The sequence below is a fragment of the Passer montanus genome, unplaced genomic scaffold (genome assembly GCF_014805655.1).
Source record: "Passer montanus isolate IOZ18808 unplaced genomic scaffold, ASM1480565v1 scaffold69, whole genome shotgun sequence".
Classification (NCBI taxonomy): Eukaryota; Metazoa; Chordata; class Aves; order Passeriformes; family Passeridae; genus Passer; species Passer montanus.
The window spans coordinates 1,178,943-1,193,667 of NW_024372036.1; the positions used below are offsets into that span (position 1 = coordinate 1,178,943).

General features: G+C 42.6%; 1 protein-coding gene across 1 annotated transcript in view; it reads left to right on the forward strand.

Annotated features, from left to right (window-relative positions):
- The window catches only part of DSCAM (DS cell adhesion molecule), a 439,507-nt gene that overhangs the window by 405,245 nt on the left and 19,537 nt on the right, over positions 1-14,725 (forward strand). The window contains exons 29-32 of the mRNA XM_039729460.1: positions 1,323-1,438; positions 3,837-3,986; positions 7,773-7,970; positions 12,843-13,145. Coding sequence (XP_039585394.1) covers positions 1,323-1,438; positions 3,837-3,986; positions 7,773-7,970; positions 12,843-13,145 — 767 coding nt within the window. The remainder of the gene's footprint in view (positions 1-1,322; positions 1,439-3,836; positions 3,987-7,772; positions 7,971-12,842; positions 13,146-14,725) is intronic.

The window sequence follows — 14,725 nt, forward strand, 5'->3', positions numbered from 1 at the left end:
GAAAGCTGAGAGGTGAAAATCAGAGAGGTGCTCCCAGGTGCCTTGTGGATCTCACCCTTGGATTTGGAGGAGAACCACTGACCACATGGCTGGAAAATTCCTCCAAAAAGAGTCTCTAGGAGAACGTCCAAACCTGAGGGAATCAGGGCTTGCTGACATGGAGAGACAGCAGGAGGTTAACACAAATTTCCTGGAGATGTGGGCTCCCCACACGTGGATTAATCTCCCGTGCTCACAGAACTGAGCTTATCCCTTTAACAGTCCTCTGCTGATTCCATTAACAACAATAATTCACTGCCAAAGCAGAATTAAGCTGAATGATCTGCAGCTCTTTAACACTAGAAAATGAGCCTCCACTTGGATCTTACAGCTCTTTGAAGCCTGAGCACCTGGATCCTGCTGCTGGCTGATTTGACTCAACTCTCCTCAGCCTCCCTGCGTGAAGTATTTGCAAATATTTCATTTCATCCAGAGAGTAATTACATCTAAAAGGGCAAAATGTTCCTGTTTAGTGCAATCTGAAGGTTTCTTGGTGCAAGCTCTGTGCTAGAAATGACTGTGGCACTTGGTTTCACCATCCATTTTCATTTGCTTTTGGTAGACAGCTCATTTAAGAAGTCATTTTCTGGTACACAAACTTCAAAATGAAATTGTTTCAATTTGCATGATGATAAAATAATTGGTTTATGTTCTTTTTTTAGATTATTGCATCAATCAATTAGACATAATCCACAAATGTAAACAAGATTTGCAATTTTTGTCTTGGAACATCAATGGGATTAAAGCCTTTATTTATTTTGTGCAATCTATTAATAGTATGCCTAGTTATTAATTTGCTTTTTCATTTATCAGTTGAAGTGATATTTGAAACTTAACTAATTAAAAATAATGAAAAGATAAAAAAACAATTAGAAATTACTCAAGACATCATTTTCCTACCAACCTGTTTGATCAGCTGTGTGTTGCTTTGCTCAGATTCATGAAGAGTGAAAGAAAAGGTCCATCTTCCAAAGTGTTTTTATTAATTTCATTATGACAGCACTTGAAGAAAACTGTGTGAAATTCTCAGGTTCCTGCTGATGGAGGACAGAGCACATCCCTCCATGCTCTGCATTCATCTAATGCCTTGCCACGTGCAAATTAAGCAAATTAGTACCATGCACTTGTTCTGAAGAGGGCAAAATCAAATGTATGAGTGGTTTTTGCTGATTATGGTCACATTGGTTTTTTTTTTAAGCTGGACAGATTGAAAACGAGGAAGTTTGCAAATATCCTTTCATTTAGGCTGAACATTAATGTCTTCCCTTTTCTTTTGTTTCCAGCAAGAACACCAGGACATCAGACACACTTAATAAGCAGCAGCAAACACTGAGGATGCACATAGACATTCCCAGAGCACAGCTGCTGATAGAGGAGAGGGACACCATGGAGACCATTGGTAAATTTGAGCTTTTTTTCCCCCTGGTTAATGTAACAGGTTCTTTTAGGTGGAATTCCTTTTCTCCACACCTTTTCCCTGCTGCACACATCAAGAGAAAAGAGCTACAAAGTAATTTGAAAACTGAACTGGGTTTATTTTCCCTCCCCTTTGAGTCATTTCCCACTAAAGTAATCTCAGAATAGGATCTAAAATAATGCAGGGCATTAGGAAAATGAAACTGTTGGAAAGAGTTTCTTGAAGAAAATGTAATTGAGGACTGGCAGTTTTATGATTTTCATTCTGATTTCTCATTTGGCTCTGCTTAGGCAGTTGGATCACTGACATTACTTAAAGGGAAAATGAAATTCTGAAACTGCACTCTCAGTATCTGAAGATTTGCTACAGCTCCCTTTTGAAACTTACATGTTGCATATTGTATCCACCTGTTCATAGCACATGATATTTCAACATTTTGATCAGTTTTCAGCTTCTGTGTATCCATGCAAAATTCAAATCTAAACTGTTTGACACAACAGAAAACAAAATTTCTCATGGGCTGGTACTTAGCTGAAGTGTCACAAAAAATAGAATTGTTTGGTGTTGTTTTGGTTGTTTTGGTTTGGGTTTGTTTTGTTTTGTTTTGTTGTTTGTTTTTTTTTTCCCAAATAATTTAAAAATATGTGGAAACTCAGAATAGAAATGCAGCCTGATGTCATGACTTTATGAGTACACACTGTGGCAAGACACTCCTGACTGACTGACCTTGTTAGACTTCTAAATTTGCATTTTTTGGATAAAAGTCTATGTAAAAGAAGCTGCCAATGTCACAGCATCCAGGGATGGTGTGGCCAGAGAGAAAAATCAGCAAGCTGTGAGCAGCATCTCTGCACCTCCTGTTCATGCCCATTCCAGGTTTGAAAAGGAGACTTACAGGCTTCCTAAAATCATTATTTGAGCTTCCCAAAGTCTGCCCTTTGTGCCAGGCTTCATCCTAAAGGCAGCTTTAACTTTTGAGTGGCAGCTGCTGAGCAGTGGGGGGTTCCAGTGGAAATACTCTTAGAGCCTGAACTGCAGCAATGTGATCAGAGCCTTGCTAAGAGGCAGCTTTCCACCCAGAATAAGCAGGGATTTTGGCAGGGTTTGACAGAGTTTGCTGCCAAGAGGCTTTATTCCCAACCTGAATAAGAGCTCATCTTTTGCCAGAGACTGAGTGATTTGATTCCTAATGTTATTCTATTTATAGCCTTCTTTGGGTAAAAAATGTGTGTTCTGTTATTGTGCAGAACTGTTCACCCTAATGGTGTCTTGTCAAGTTAAAAAAAAAAATCCAAAACAAAAACCAGGAATGCTTAAAAGAAGTGGATCAACCTCTGCTGACTAGTAAATGCCCAGAAGTCCTGCTGCTGCCAGTTCCTTAGAACACATTACAAAACTATATAGCACAGCCCAGCAGGAAATCCTTGAGGCTTTTCTTGCAATTCTGAATGGATAAAAAGACTGTAAAGAATGCAAAGGAAAGTCTGATAGCACACCAAATAGTTGTTCTGCAAGCACAAAGGCAGCGAAAGATTTATTGCTATTAAACCATCCATGATCAAGTGGACAAAATTTCTCCTTGGAGACAAAAAAGAAAATAAACGATACAGAGATCACAACTGGGAAAAAAATTAAATAAAAGGAATCAAGTTCTGTATAGCACTGCAATGATCAAGGTCTGTGTAGAAATTTGGTGAACATATCCTACGCCACAGGGAAGAAATAGAAGCAGAACCACACAGCAGGAAAGGTTAGTGCTCACCTTTTCCTTCCTTCCCAAGGTCAGGCTTAACCTCACACCTTTATTTGAAGCTACAGTAAAAACCCATTCCTGGGACAGGGTCATCCCTGTCTCTGCAGAAAAAGGGGAGAGAGGGTTGGTTAGCAACACCCCCTAACAATCTCCTTTTAGGAAGACAGGGGTGGCTACACTACATTGCTGATCATGCTGATAAAAAGAAATAAATGGAATATGTTGTTAAAAACATCAATATGTTGAAATATGATGTTGGAAACATCATCTGAGATCTCTGAAATATAAGGGGAAGAGGGCAGTGTTGAAAGAATGGCCATGAAGGAATTGGGCCCACAAATGACAACACAAAAATCAGCTCTTTGAGAGTTTAACAGTCTGCTCCAGCTGCATGTCTCTAAGATGAAATAATCAGGAAAAATTAAATTTATTCTTTAGTTTTGTATGGGATTTGAGTTTAAACCCAGAGTCTCCCTCCCTTCAAAGCCCCTGGGCCCTGCAGAGAGCAGGGAGCCGCTCTGCCCGCGGTGTCACCGCGCTGTGGACGCCTGGGGACTCACTGCAAAACCCTGATGGAGGCAAAGCCACCATTCTGTGCTCATTATCTGATTATTCTCCCACTTACAGATGACAGATCCACGGTTCTGCTCACGGATTCTGACTTTGGAGAGACGTCCAAGCAGAAGTCCCTGACTGTCACCCACACGGTGCATTACCAGTCGGTGTCACAAGCCACAGGGCCCCTGGTGGATGTGTCTGATGCCCGGCCAGGAACAAGTAAGCACATCAGAAAACAGGGGTTTTTTTAGAGAGGAGAAAGCTGTAACAAAATTAATACTCTGCTCCTGTATTTACATCCTTATCTTTCTGTCTGAGAGAGGAGAGAAATCTTTTTAGGTCAGCAGAGGACATTTCTTAAACTGTTGCACTTAGTGGTTCAATATGGGGGAAATTGCATATGCATCCAAAATGGAGGTGTAATTTGAAATAATTCATGCCTGGCCTTCATTAAACCAAATGCATGCTGGATTTTAATTTCCAGAATTTATTGGGTAAATTACCTTAATGGCTTTTAGTGTGTAATACACTTTTTTTTTCCTCTGTGATCAATCTTTATTGTATTCCAAAAGCAACTTTCCTCCTACCTCTCCATCAGGCAAAAAAAAAAAAAAAAGCAATTCTCATTATTACTTTTTCAGAAAAAGTTGTATTTCTGGCTTTAGTTATTATGGTAAATTACTTTTCCCAGATATATTCGTGCCAAGTTGTTCTTCTGGTGATTAAAATGCTATCATAAATTAATATACTGATGCAATCCATTCTTCTCATTCCTCTCATGAATATGTTCCATATCTATGTAAATGGGTAAAAAAAATACTAGGTTGAATGATTAGCTATGAGTTAGAAATTTTAGCAAAAAGTAGTTCACTGCAGTGTGCAATTTCTGAAATCTCTTAGATTACTTCTGTCCCCTGATCGTTTCAGAATTTACTTGTTGAGTTTGGTGAACATAAAATGCTGAAAGCTCACTTGCTAGAATGCAGATAATTTGAAAAATCCATTTCCACTGCAATCTTTTAAATAAGAGGTGTTCTAGTCCTGGCCTTGCTGCTTTTTTAGCCCTTTCATCTTTGTTCAGGTCATTCCTCAAGGACCAGATTTTCCTATAAGGAAAGAGGCATCACCCCAAAACCTCACACCTGTGTCATACCACAGAACTTTATAGCACCTTCCTTTCTAATGCCTCTTTGTGTGCAGTTCTGTGCTTGATTCCTCTGCAGCCAGGGAGAGAATTCCTTCAAATTAATTGTGGATTTAACTCATGTGTAAGAATATGATCTGTGTCCAGCCTTGCTTGGGAATAAAAATCCACCAGCACTTTTATTAAGCAGTACAGATCTGATTGCAGCAGTGCACAGGGCTGGGTCAAAGCCTTCCAGGTAATGTTCTCTGGATTTAAGACACTAATCCAGCTTTGCTGCAGGCTGGGTGATGGGATTTTGTCTAGAGCCACCACTTCTGCTGTGAAGAGCAGAGCAGAGCCCAGCTGTGTGGCTCAGAGGTTATGGGCCCTCCCGTCTGAGCCCACTCACATCCACTGAGTGACAAATATTCCTTTACAGCATATTTGAAGTTCTTCTCTTGTCCTTATTTATGTATTTATTTATTTATTTATTTATTTATGGAAGAGTTGCTCTGTGAACCTGGAGAGAGCTCAGTTCATTTCCAGTTGTGTTTGACAGCAGAGGTGGCATAACCAGGGCACCAGCTGTGTTTCCATCCCTCTTCCAGCTCTGGAATTGCTGTGCCTGTGCTGCCCAGCCCCTCTCAGAGGCACAGCACGGCTGGAACAGAGCTCCTGCTCATCAGGACCAGGACTGAGCTCCTGTGGGCTGGCAGAGGCTCCCCCAGCTTATTCCAATTCCTGGCAGGATCCTCCCAAGTCAACCTCAATCAGAGGTTGAGGTCCAGAGGGACACCTGGGCACTGGTCAGTCCTCAGGATCAGATGTTGAGGTCCAGAGGGACACCTGGGCACTGGTCAGTCCAGTCCCTTTCCTAAAGCAGGGTCAGCAAGGGCTGGACACAGATCCTAAGCTCCATCCCCAGATGGCTTCTGAATGTCCCCAAGGGTGGGAACTCCACCTCCTGTGTGGAGTCTCTGTGCCAGGGCTCAGCCTCCCTCACATTAAAGTGTTTCCTGACATTCTGGATGAAGCTCCCAAGTTTCTCCTGGTGGCCAATGCCCCTGGTCTTCTCACTGGGCACCACTGACAGAAATTTGGCTCTTGTCCTCACCTGTCCTCTCCTGTCCTCCTGCCCCTCAGGTATTTCTGTACATCGATGGCACTCCCCCAAACCTTCTCTTCTGCAGACCAGGCAGCCCCAGCACTGTGCCAGGAGCTGTTCTCACCAACTATCTCCTTCTGTTCTCCACATTGTCCCCTGAATGGGGCTCACTCCTGGCCACTCCACAGCCACGTGCCACATTCCCAAGTGTTGGTTTGTGCCAAAATCTCAGCACATATTTGGATTTGGATGTTGCCCATGTGAGGCAGCTCTGTGCTGCACGACCAGGAGGATCAATGCCACCAGGTTCTAATTTTTCCACTGCTGAAGGGAAAAAAAGGAGAAGGATCAGACCATTATTTGTAAATAAATGCCTTGTTTCTTTGAAGCAGCAGAATACAAATTCTCACTGGGAATGCTTAGGCAGAAGCAGTGCTCAGAGTTATTATCTGGGTATTGCTTTTTCTTTCCATTTCTTTTGCTAAAGTCTCTTACCTCAAAGACTGACAACTTCACCATTTGAATGTCAAAGAACATTTTGAATAGATTTGAATTTTTCATTTCTAACACCCTTTCTATTGTTAGCGATATCCTTTCAGAAGCTTTGAAGAGAAATCCTTCAGTGCTGATGTAGTCACTCTCTATTTGCCACATAATGATTTTTCTCTTGCCCTTGCTTTGTTAGACTCACTTTCAGGGCAGAACTCTTTATTAATAAGTTCAAAGAGGTCAATTTTGGCACATAGTTTGCTTTTACAATCTTGGTCACTATATTATCTCTAAGTTAATTTAAAAAGTACAACCTTGCTGACCTTAAACCAGTAGCAGATGATTTTTAAAGTCTGAGAAATTGTAGTAATTTACTAATTGTTCCAAAGCAGTCAAATCTTTATGAGCCTGTTCCCATTGAAACTCTGATAGCACTATTACAGCTTATGTTTTATGTCTTGGCCACTTGTTAAAATAGGAAATCTGTAACTGATCAATACTGTAATATAGCAACAGTATGTCCAGAAGAGAAAATTATAGCCCCACATTTCTGAGCACATCTGTTTCAAAACTGACAGCAGGTACCTGGTGCAGGGTGTTTCTGTGGGCAATCTGTGATGATAATTTGCACTTCACTTGAGGTGTGCAGTGAAATCCCTGAGCAGATCTACTTGCCTTGTTCTGTTTCAGTTCTCAGAGTGTTTTTGGTGCTGAAGAACTGCTTGTCTTGGAGTAAAGGGATAATGAATGTGTCAATGGAAGAATGATGGGGCCTTCAGCTCTTCAGTTCCACCCTTGATAAAATGTAGAGTTTCATTAGAAAGAGAGTAGTTCTAGAAAAGCATCAGCAGTTTGGTAATGATCAGCATTAACACTTCAATTTTTTTTCCCCAGAAAGAATGTCTTGAGTTTGGGTTTTATTAACAAAGATTATTTCAGTGGCCATCCCCTTCTGGAAGGGGGAGGTGAAGGGCTAGGCACTGATCTCTCTGCTGACCAGGGGCAGGACACAAGGAAATAGCTGTGTCAGGGAAGGACTGGGTGGGATTTTAGGAAAAGGTTGTTCACCCAGAGGTGGTTGGCTGAATGGTCACGGCCCTGAGGCTGCCAGAGCTCCAGGAGTGTTTGGACACTGCTCCAGGGATGGCCAGGGTGGGATTGTTGGGGGGCCTGTGCAGGGCCAGGGCTTGGACTGGATGATCCCTTCCAGCTCAGGACATTGTGGCACTCTGTGATTCTGACAGGGCTGGTTTCCTTCCCACCCCCTCTGTGCCACCCCTCACAGATCCCACCACGAGGAGGAGCGCCAAGACCGGGCCCACCGCGCGCAACCGCTACGCCAGCCAGTGGACCCTGAACAGACCCCACCCCACCATATCAGCCCACACCCTCACCACAGACTGGAGGCTGCCCACGCCCCGGCCAGCAGGATCCGTGGACAAGGAGAGTGACAGCTACAGCGTCAGCCCCTCGCAGGACACAGGTACAGACAGGGCTCCCCAGAGGGACACCGGGACTGCAGCGGCTGCTGGCACCCCACTGCTGACAGGATCCCAGCAGCTCCTCATTCCCACTGCTGACAGGATCCCAGCAGCTCCTCATTCCCACTGCTGACAGGATCCCAGCAGCTCCTGGGCATTCCCACTGCTGACAGGATCCCAGCAGCTCTTCATTCCCACTGCTGACAGGTTCCAGCAGCTCCTGGGCATTCCCACTGCTGACAGGGTCCCAGCAGCTCCTCATTCCCCTTGCTGACAGGATCCCAGCAGCTCCTGGGCATTCCCATTGCTGAAGGGATCCCAGCAGCTGCTCATTCCCATTGCTGACAGGATCAAGCAGCTCCTGCTCATTCCCACTGCTGACAGGATCCCAGCAGCTCTTCATTCCCACTGCTGACAGGATCCCAGCAGCTCTTCATTCCCATTGCTGACAGGATCCCAGCAGCTCCTCATTCCCACTGCTGACAGGATCCCAGCAGTTGCTCATTCCCACTGCTGACAGGATCCCAGCAGCTCCTCATTCCCATGGCTGACAGGATCCTCCCAAGTCAGAGGATCAGAGGCTGAGGTCCAGAAGGACACCTGAGCACTGGCCAGTCCAGCCCCTCTGCCTAAAGCAGGGTCAGCAAGGGCTGTTTGCTCAGGAATATCCCCATCTGGCTTCTGAATGTCCCCAAGGGTGGGAATTCCATCTCCTGTGTGGGCAGCCTGTGCCACCTGTTCTGTTCCTGGCTGTGCCTTGTTTGGAGCTCAGGTGTCACTGTTCTTCACTTGCCAGGGTGTTTTTTCTGTAGGTTATTTATGAGGGGTGCCAAAAATGCTTGTAGTGATAATGACAACAAATATTGTGCCTCTAGTTCCTCATTCCACACATATCTTTTGGAAGACAAAGTGGTAAATTTTCCTGCTGAACCAAAAAGCAAAAGTAGGAGAATTTGACTAGGAATGGACAATACTTTGGAAGACAAAGTGGTAAATTTTCCTGTAGCTGAACCAAAAAGCAAAAGTAGGAGAATTTGACTAGGAATGGACAATATTAGTCAGCGAGAATATTCTTGAGTCGTATTTAGAATGGTTTTAGGATTTGAACAACCTTCAGGTTAGTATTTTATTTTCCCATTCATGTAATATTATTCATTCTCAGTGGGAAAGAGAAGGAAAAAAAAAAAAAAGGAAAACTGCAAATAGAGTCCAAGTGAAAATCCATTCATAGCACTGAATTCTGTAGCAGCTGGCCAGGATTTCCCTGAGAAACACCATGGGGTTTATTCCTCTAGATGACAAGTGGGGAGACACTGAACACATATTCTGCCTGCAGCCCTCATCTCTTCTTGATGCCTTCACATCATAAATGCAACTGGAAAAAAAAAAGCTTTCTCCACTGTCCTATGCTGAAAAAGCAACAAAAAATGCAAATAAATTATTAAATTATTAACTAGGAGAACCATCATGAAGTAAATCTAATAAAGGTTAAAAAAGAAGAAAGGTAAAATATTTCTCGAAGGGAAGTCTGACCAAATTGAAGCCAGGCTTGCTCTGACTTCCTCAGAAGGAATTGCCAACTGTCTCTCCTGATTTTAGGAGAAAGGTGTTCATGATGTGTTAGAGCTACAAAGCAGTGGATGTGAGTGGCCTGTCACCATAAAAACCAGTATGACTGGTTTCTTTTTTGTATGAGAACAAGAATCTGACTTCACTCATATTTAGTAATTTACAGCCTGGAGTTCTCAATGTTTCATAATTCACCCTCTTAAACCCCCATGTTTTCTCCATGGGGTTATGGCAGTCACTTGATTCTTCCAGCCAGCTGACAACCTTCAGGCAGAATTATCATAAATGTTTAAGGTTATTAAATATACAAATCTAAATATAAATAGAAAATCTCCTCTCAGAAACCCTTTCTGTAGACACTCCAGACTGCAGGTGCATTTGGATGTGTTCCAACCTGTTGTCACCCAAGGATATTTTCCAATGTGTGTGGTAAAGGGCAGAAATTAAATTTATTGTGTGGTTTAGTAGATAAACTACATCCAATTATGTAAACAGACTTTCTAATCTATATTTTAACAAGCCTACTTTTCTACTCTGTGTCTACCTTTGAGCTCACAGTGATTTATGCGAGGGATAGCAAGCTTTAAATCAAGAAAGCTCTTCTTGTGCCAAAAAGCAGCTCTGTTACACCACTTGGTTTCTGGGAAAAGAGTAGAGTCCATTTAATTTAAGTGCTTCAGAAGTTTAAAACTTTCAAATAAACATATGTAGCCAAATGATGTGTTCAAGAATCAATTGAGCTAATGTGCACATTTGATCACTTCTCCAATCTGGAGTTCAGATTTCAGGAGCTGCTTGATGCAGTTGATATTTGGCAGAATTTAGCACTTATCAAAACAATTCCAGGCTTACAAAGCAGTAGCTTTTGAGCTTAGGAGAAATGCCTGGCACCAGTTCATAGCTGTGACTGAGTTCTAATGTTCTACCTAGAGGCCATTAGAAATTTCCTGATCAATCTGTATTCATGAAGCCCAAGAAGTTTCATAAAGTTCACCCTAGGCTTGGATAAACTTCCATCAAATCTAAAGTAGGTGTTCAGGCAGATTGGTTCTGGAATATTCTCCCTCTTGGCATGGGATGTGGGAAGCTGCAGGTCCTGAGCTTCAGTGGACCAAGCTGTGACCTTTGCATGACCACGATATTGACACGCACTGCTCCATGGCACTGGTCAACTGCTGCCTCCTGGGAGTTTCCAGCTGACCAGAAATATGGGAAGACATCACTGAGGTCTGCTGCACAAATCAAATGTGAAAAACAGAATGATGTTTCCTGTGGGTGGAAAGGAAAAAAAAAAAAAAAAAAGAAAGAAAAATCAAAAGAAACCCTGTTAAGTTCTGGTCAGCTCCAAATCTTAAGCAAGTTACAGCAGAAGTAGTTGTCATTTTAAATAATGGATGGTCGTGTTTAAAAGTGGCAGGAGTATTGTTCTTTGTGCACAATGAAAACTGATGCAGGGGTGCAGACACACAATAAAAAAGATAAAGATTTGCAATAATGACACACTTGCCTCTGGCTGCTGCAGGAGGTCCATTTTTATGAATTAGCTATTACACCGTGCCTGTTTATTGAACATCACCAACAATGTCTGAAATTGCACAGATCTTGTGATGAAACATGACTTCTGCCCAAGGAACTTTTCAAAGTCCTCTGCTCTTCCAGCCCACTGGAGTAGAAACACTGTGGGTGCAGCAGCCCAGCAACCCTGTCCCTGCAGAAAGGAGCCCTGCATTTCCAGAGTGCTTTTTAATGTATCAGTAGCCATTTACATCTTCAATAACAGTGTTGTTTAAGAAATATTGATATTCTCGGAAACTCATCAGCAGAAAAGAACAGCTTGTAGGTCATAATAACCTGTGTGTCAAATATGAATTCCCTCATTAGCTTCAGCAGCACTGAAAAAAGGCAACTGAATGACTGCAGGCTGTAGTTGCCAGATATTGCTTTCTGAAGACCTTTGTTCTGAATGAAATGAGTTAGTGTTTTACCTGGTGTCTAGAGAGATAACATCTGAGAGCTACTGCCTTCCTATTTGACCTTTGTTCTCAGCATTTTCCAAAAAAAAAAGAAAAAAAATGTATGATGGAAGAAGGACAAAAAGACTTTCCTTTCTCACCTGTACATAGCCCTAGTGAAATATTTCTGAGATGCATTAAAAAGATAAGGCAAAAAAAGCTGTTTCCTATTTTGCAAAAATCTGGTTTGTGGTTTTGAAACCTTTTGAAGGCATTTCAGATTTAGAGAAATCATTTTTTGTTGAAAAAGTAATATTTTTCATGTAGTAAAGGTTATTTTTTATAAAAGAAACATGACTTTAATGCTAAGGCATCTAATGCTGCTCACAGGATAAGGCTGCACTTTAGATTATCTGTAATTGTTGATTTTCTGACTAAACTAACACTTGTGAAGGCTGTCACTGTTAGGTTGGACGTGATACACACACACACGTGATGAGGATCTAACAGGAAAAAATTTTTATTTTGCGTGTTCTCCAGCTTGTATACTCTTAACAAAGCATGATCTTCAGTCATTAACTACATGACAATGATTTATTATATTCATTGGTGCAAAGCAATTAACGTCAATATAATTGGCAAAAGTTTTACAGAAATTTAACTAGGCACGTATACACATCTACTTATGCACATTTACTTAGTCTAGCTTACAAAAATATTTATGAATCTTTTCTAATCTGTTCCCATGCTGGTGGCCCTGTCTTCTTCCTTGCTGTAGGCACACTTGAAAATCATCAATTGTTATTTCTTCTGTGTCAAACCATGACATTCTGCTAACTCAGCTTTGCTTGTAGGCCAGCTGTCAAGCCCCTCCATAGCAGGCATTGAAGTAGATCCATTTAAATCACCTTGATAATTTCAAGGGCTCTCTGCTTTACTCTGAAATACAATTAACGTCGATATAATTGCTAAAAGTTTTACAGAACAGTAGATGTGTGTATACACATCTATTTATGCACATTTACTTAGTCTAGCTTACAAAAATATTTATGAATCTTTTCTAATCTGTTCCCATGCTGGTGGCCCTGTCTTCTTCCTTGCTGTAGGCACACTTGAAAATCATCAATTGTTATTTCTTCTGTGTCAAACCATGACATTCTGCTAACTCAGCTTTGCTTGTAGGCCAGCTGTCAAGCCCCTCCATAGCAGGCATTGAAGTAGATCCATTTAAATCACCTTGATAATTTCAAGGGCTCTCTGCTTTACTCTGAAATATCATGCTTGTGGCTTTCCTCCTAAAAACAGACTGTGAGATGTTTTCTCTCTCCCGTTGTTCCCCTCCTTGGCACTCAGACCGGGCGAGGAGCAGCATGGTCTCCACAGAAAGTGCCTCCTCCACCTACGAAGAGCTGGCCAGGGCCTACGAGCACGCCAAGATGGAAGAGCAGCTGAGGCATGCCAAGTTCACCATCACGGAGTGCTTCATATCAGACACGTCCTCGGAGCAGCTGACGGCAGGGACCAACGACTACACGGACAGCCTGACGTCCAGCACGCCGTCCGAGTCGGGCATCTGCAGGTTCACCGCGTCCCCCCCCAAGCCTCAGGACGGAGGGAGGGTGATGAACATGGCAGTTCCCAAGGCACATCGCCCAGGTGAGGCAGCAGGGAGAACGTCTGGGCCACCCCAGGGAGGGTTTCATGCCACGCCCAGGCTGGGAAGAGGGTGGATCACAATATTTGCTGTTACTCAATGACATAACCGGGGTGTTGTACTTGCAGGGATTCCCTGATGAAAGCAGGAATGATGCAACTGACTCCATGTTCTCAGGAGGCTGATTTATTACTTTATAATACTATATTATATTAAATAATACTATACTATACTATACTAAAGGATACAGAAAGGATACTTACTAAATGTTTAAAAAAAATAATGAAACTTGTGACTCTCTCCGGAGTCCCGACACAGCCTGGCCCCCGTTGGTCATTGAGTCAAAACAACTCACCCCAGAGTCCAATGAAACAATCACCTATGGGAAAACAATCTCCAAACACATTCCACACATGAGCAAAACACAGGAGAAGCAAATGAGATAAGAATTGTTTTCCTTTTCTCTGAGGCTTCTCAGCTTCCCAGGAGAAAAATCCTGGGCGAAGGGATTTTTTCAGAGAATGTGAATGCCATGCTGGGGTTTGTGCTGATGTCTTTTTGGGGCTACCTAAAAACAGAGGCCAGAAAAAAATAGGTAATAAAAAGTAGTTATATTTATTGGAGGGCCTTCAGGTACATTTAGGGCAGACAAAGCCCCTCAGGGGCTACACCCAAAAAGGGATGATGGATCAGGGATTTTCACACTTTTATAAGTTTGGTCCATTTGCATATTGGGGGTTAATCTTCCAATTACAGCTTCAGGTGATGAAGTCATTCACCCCAAGTTTGCTGCCCTCCAACTCAGTTTTGTTTCCATCTCTCAGGCCTGAGGCAGTGAGGTGTCCTTGATCCCCAGGCCCGGAGAGGAATTGTTTTGTCTGGCCAAAATGAGACAGCAGCAGCTCACACTCTATATGGAGTTTAGAGCTATACACTAAAGAATTGCAGGGTTACAAATATATGAAAAATATAAAAGCTAAAATCCTAATCCCAGCTAATGGAACATGTGAGCACATTCTCCCGTGTACAGAAAACTTGGGAATTTAGGAGCAGAAAGAGGCTGGCTGAGCCATCAAATCCACTCCTCACACTTGCAGCCATCAGGCCATTGACCCTCCTGGGATAAATAAGACCATATGTGGGTGCATCTGCCCATCTCCAGCTCCAACCAGCCTCTAATAAACCCTGTCTCACTGTGCTGCTTCATGCTTGGGAGCAAAAGTTGGCTCCCATTAACTGCTCATAAAGACAGATTGCAGGAGATGTGCTTGTCCCTTCTGCCTTGTGCCTTGTCAGACATGTAACAACCCTTTGGTGATGTCCTGGAGCTGTTCCACTCTCTCTCTTTGACATAACCCAATATCAAACTTGGGATATCTAAATCAGGAGGGAACAAAAAAAAAAAATAAAAGGAGAAAATTAAGGCTTCATCTCCTTGCTGCCTGAAGGTATGTTGCAATGTATTTACAAGGGTTAAGCCATAGTGTGCCCCAGCCAGCCTGCTTCTAAGTTTGTTATCAAAGCCTCAAGAATTTGTCAGAGCTACTGAAACAAAAATTGTACTGAATTAAAAAAGAAGAGA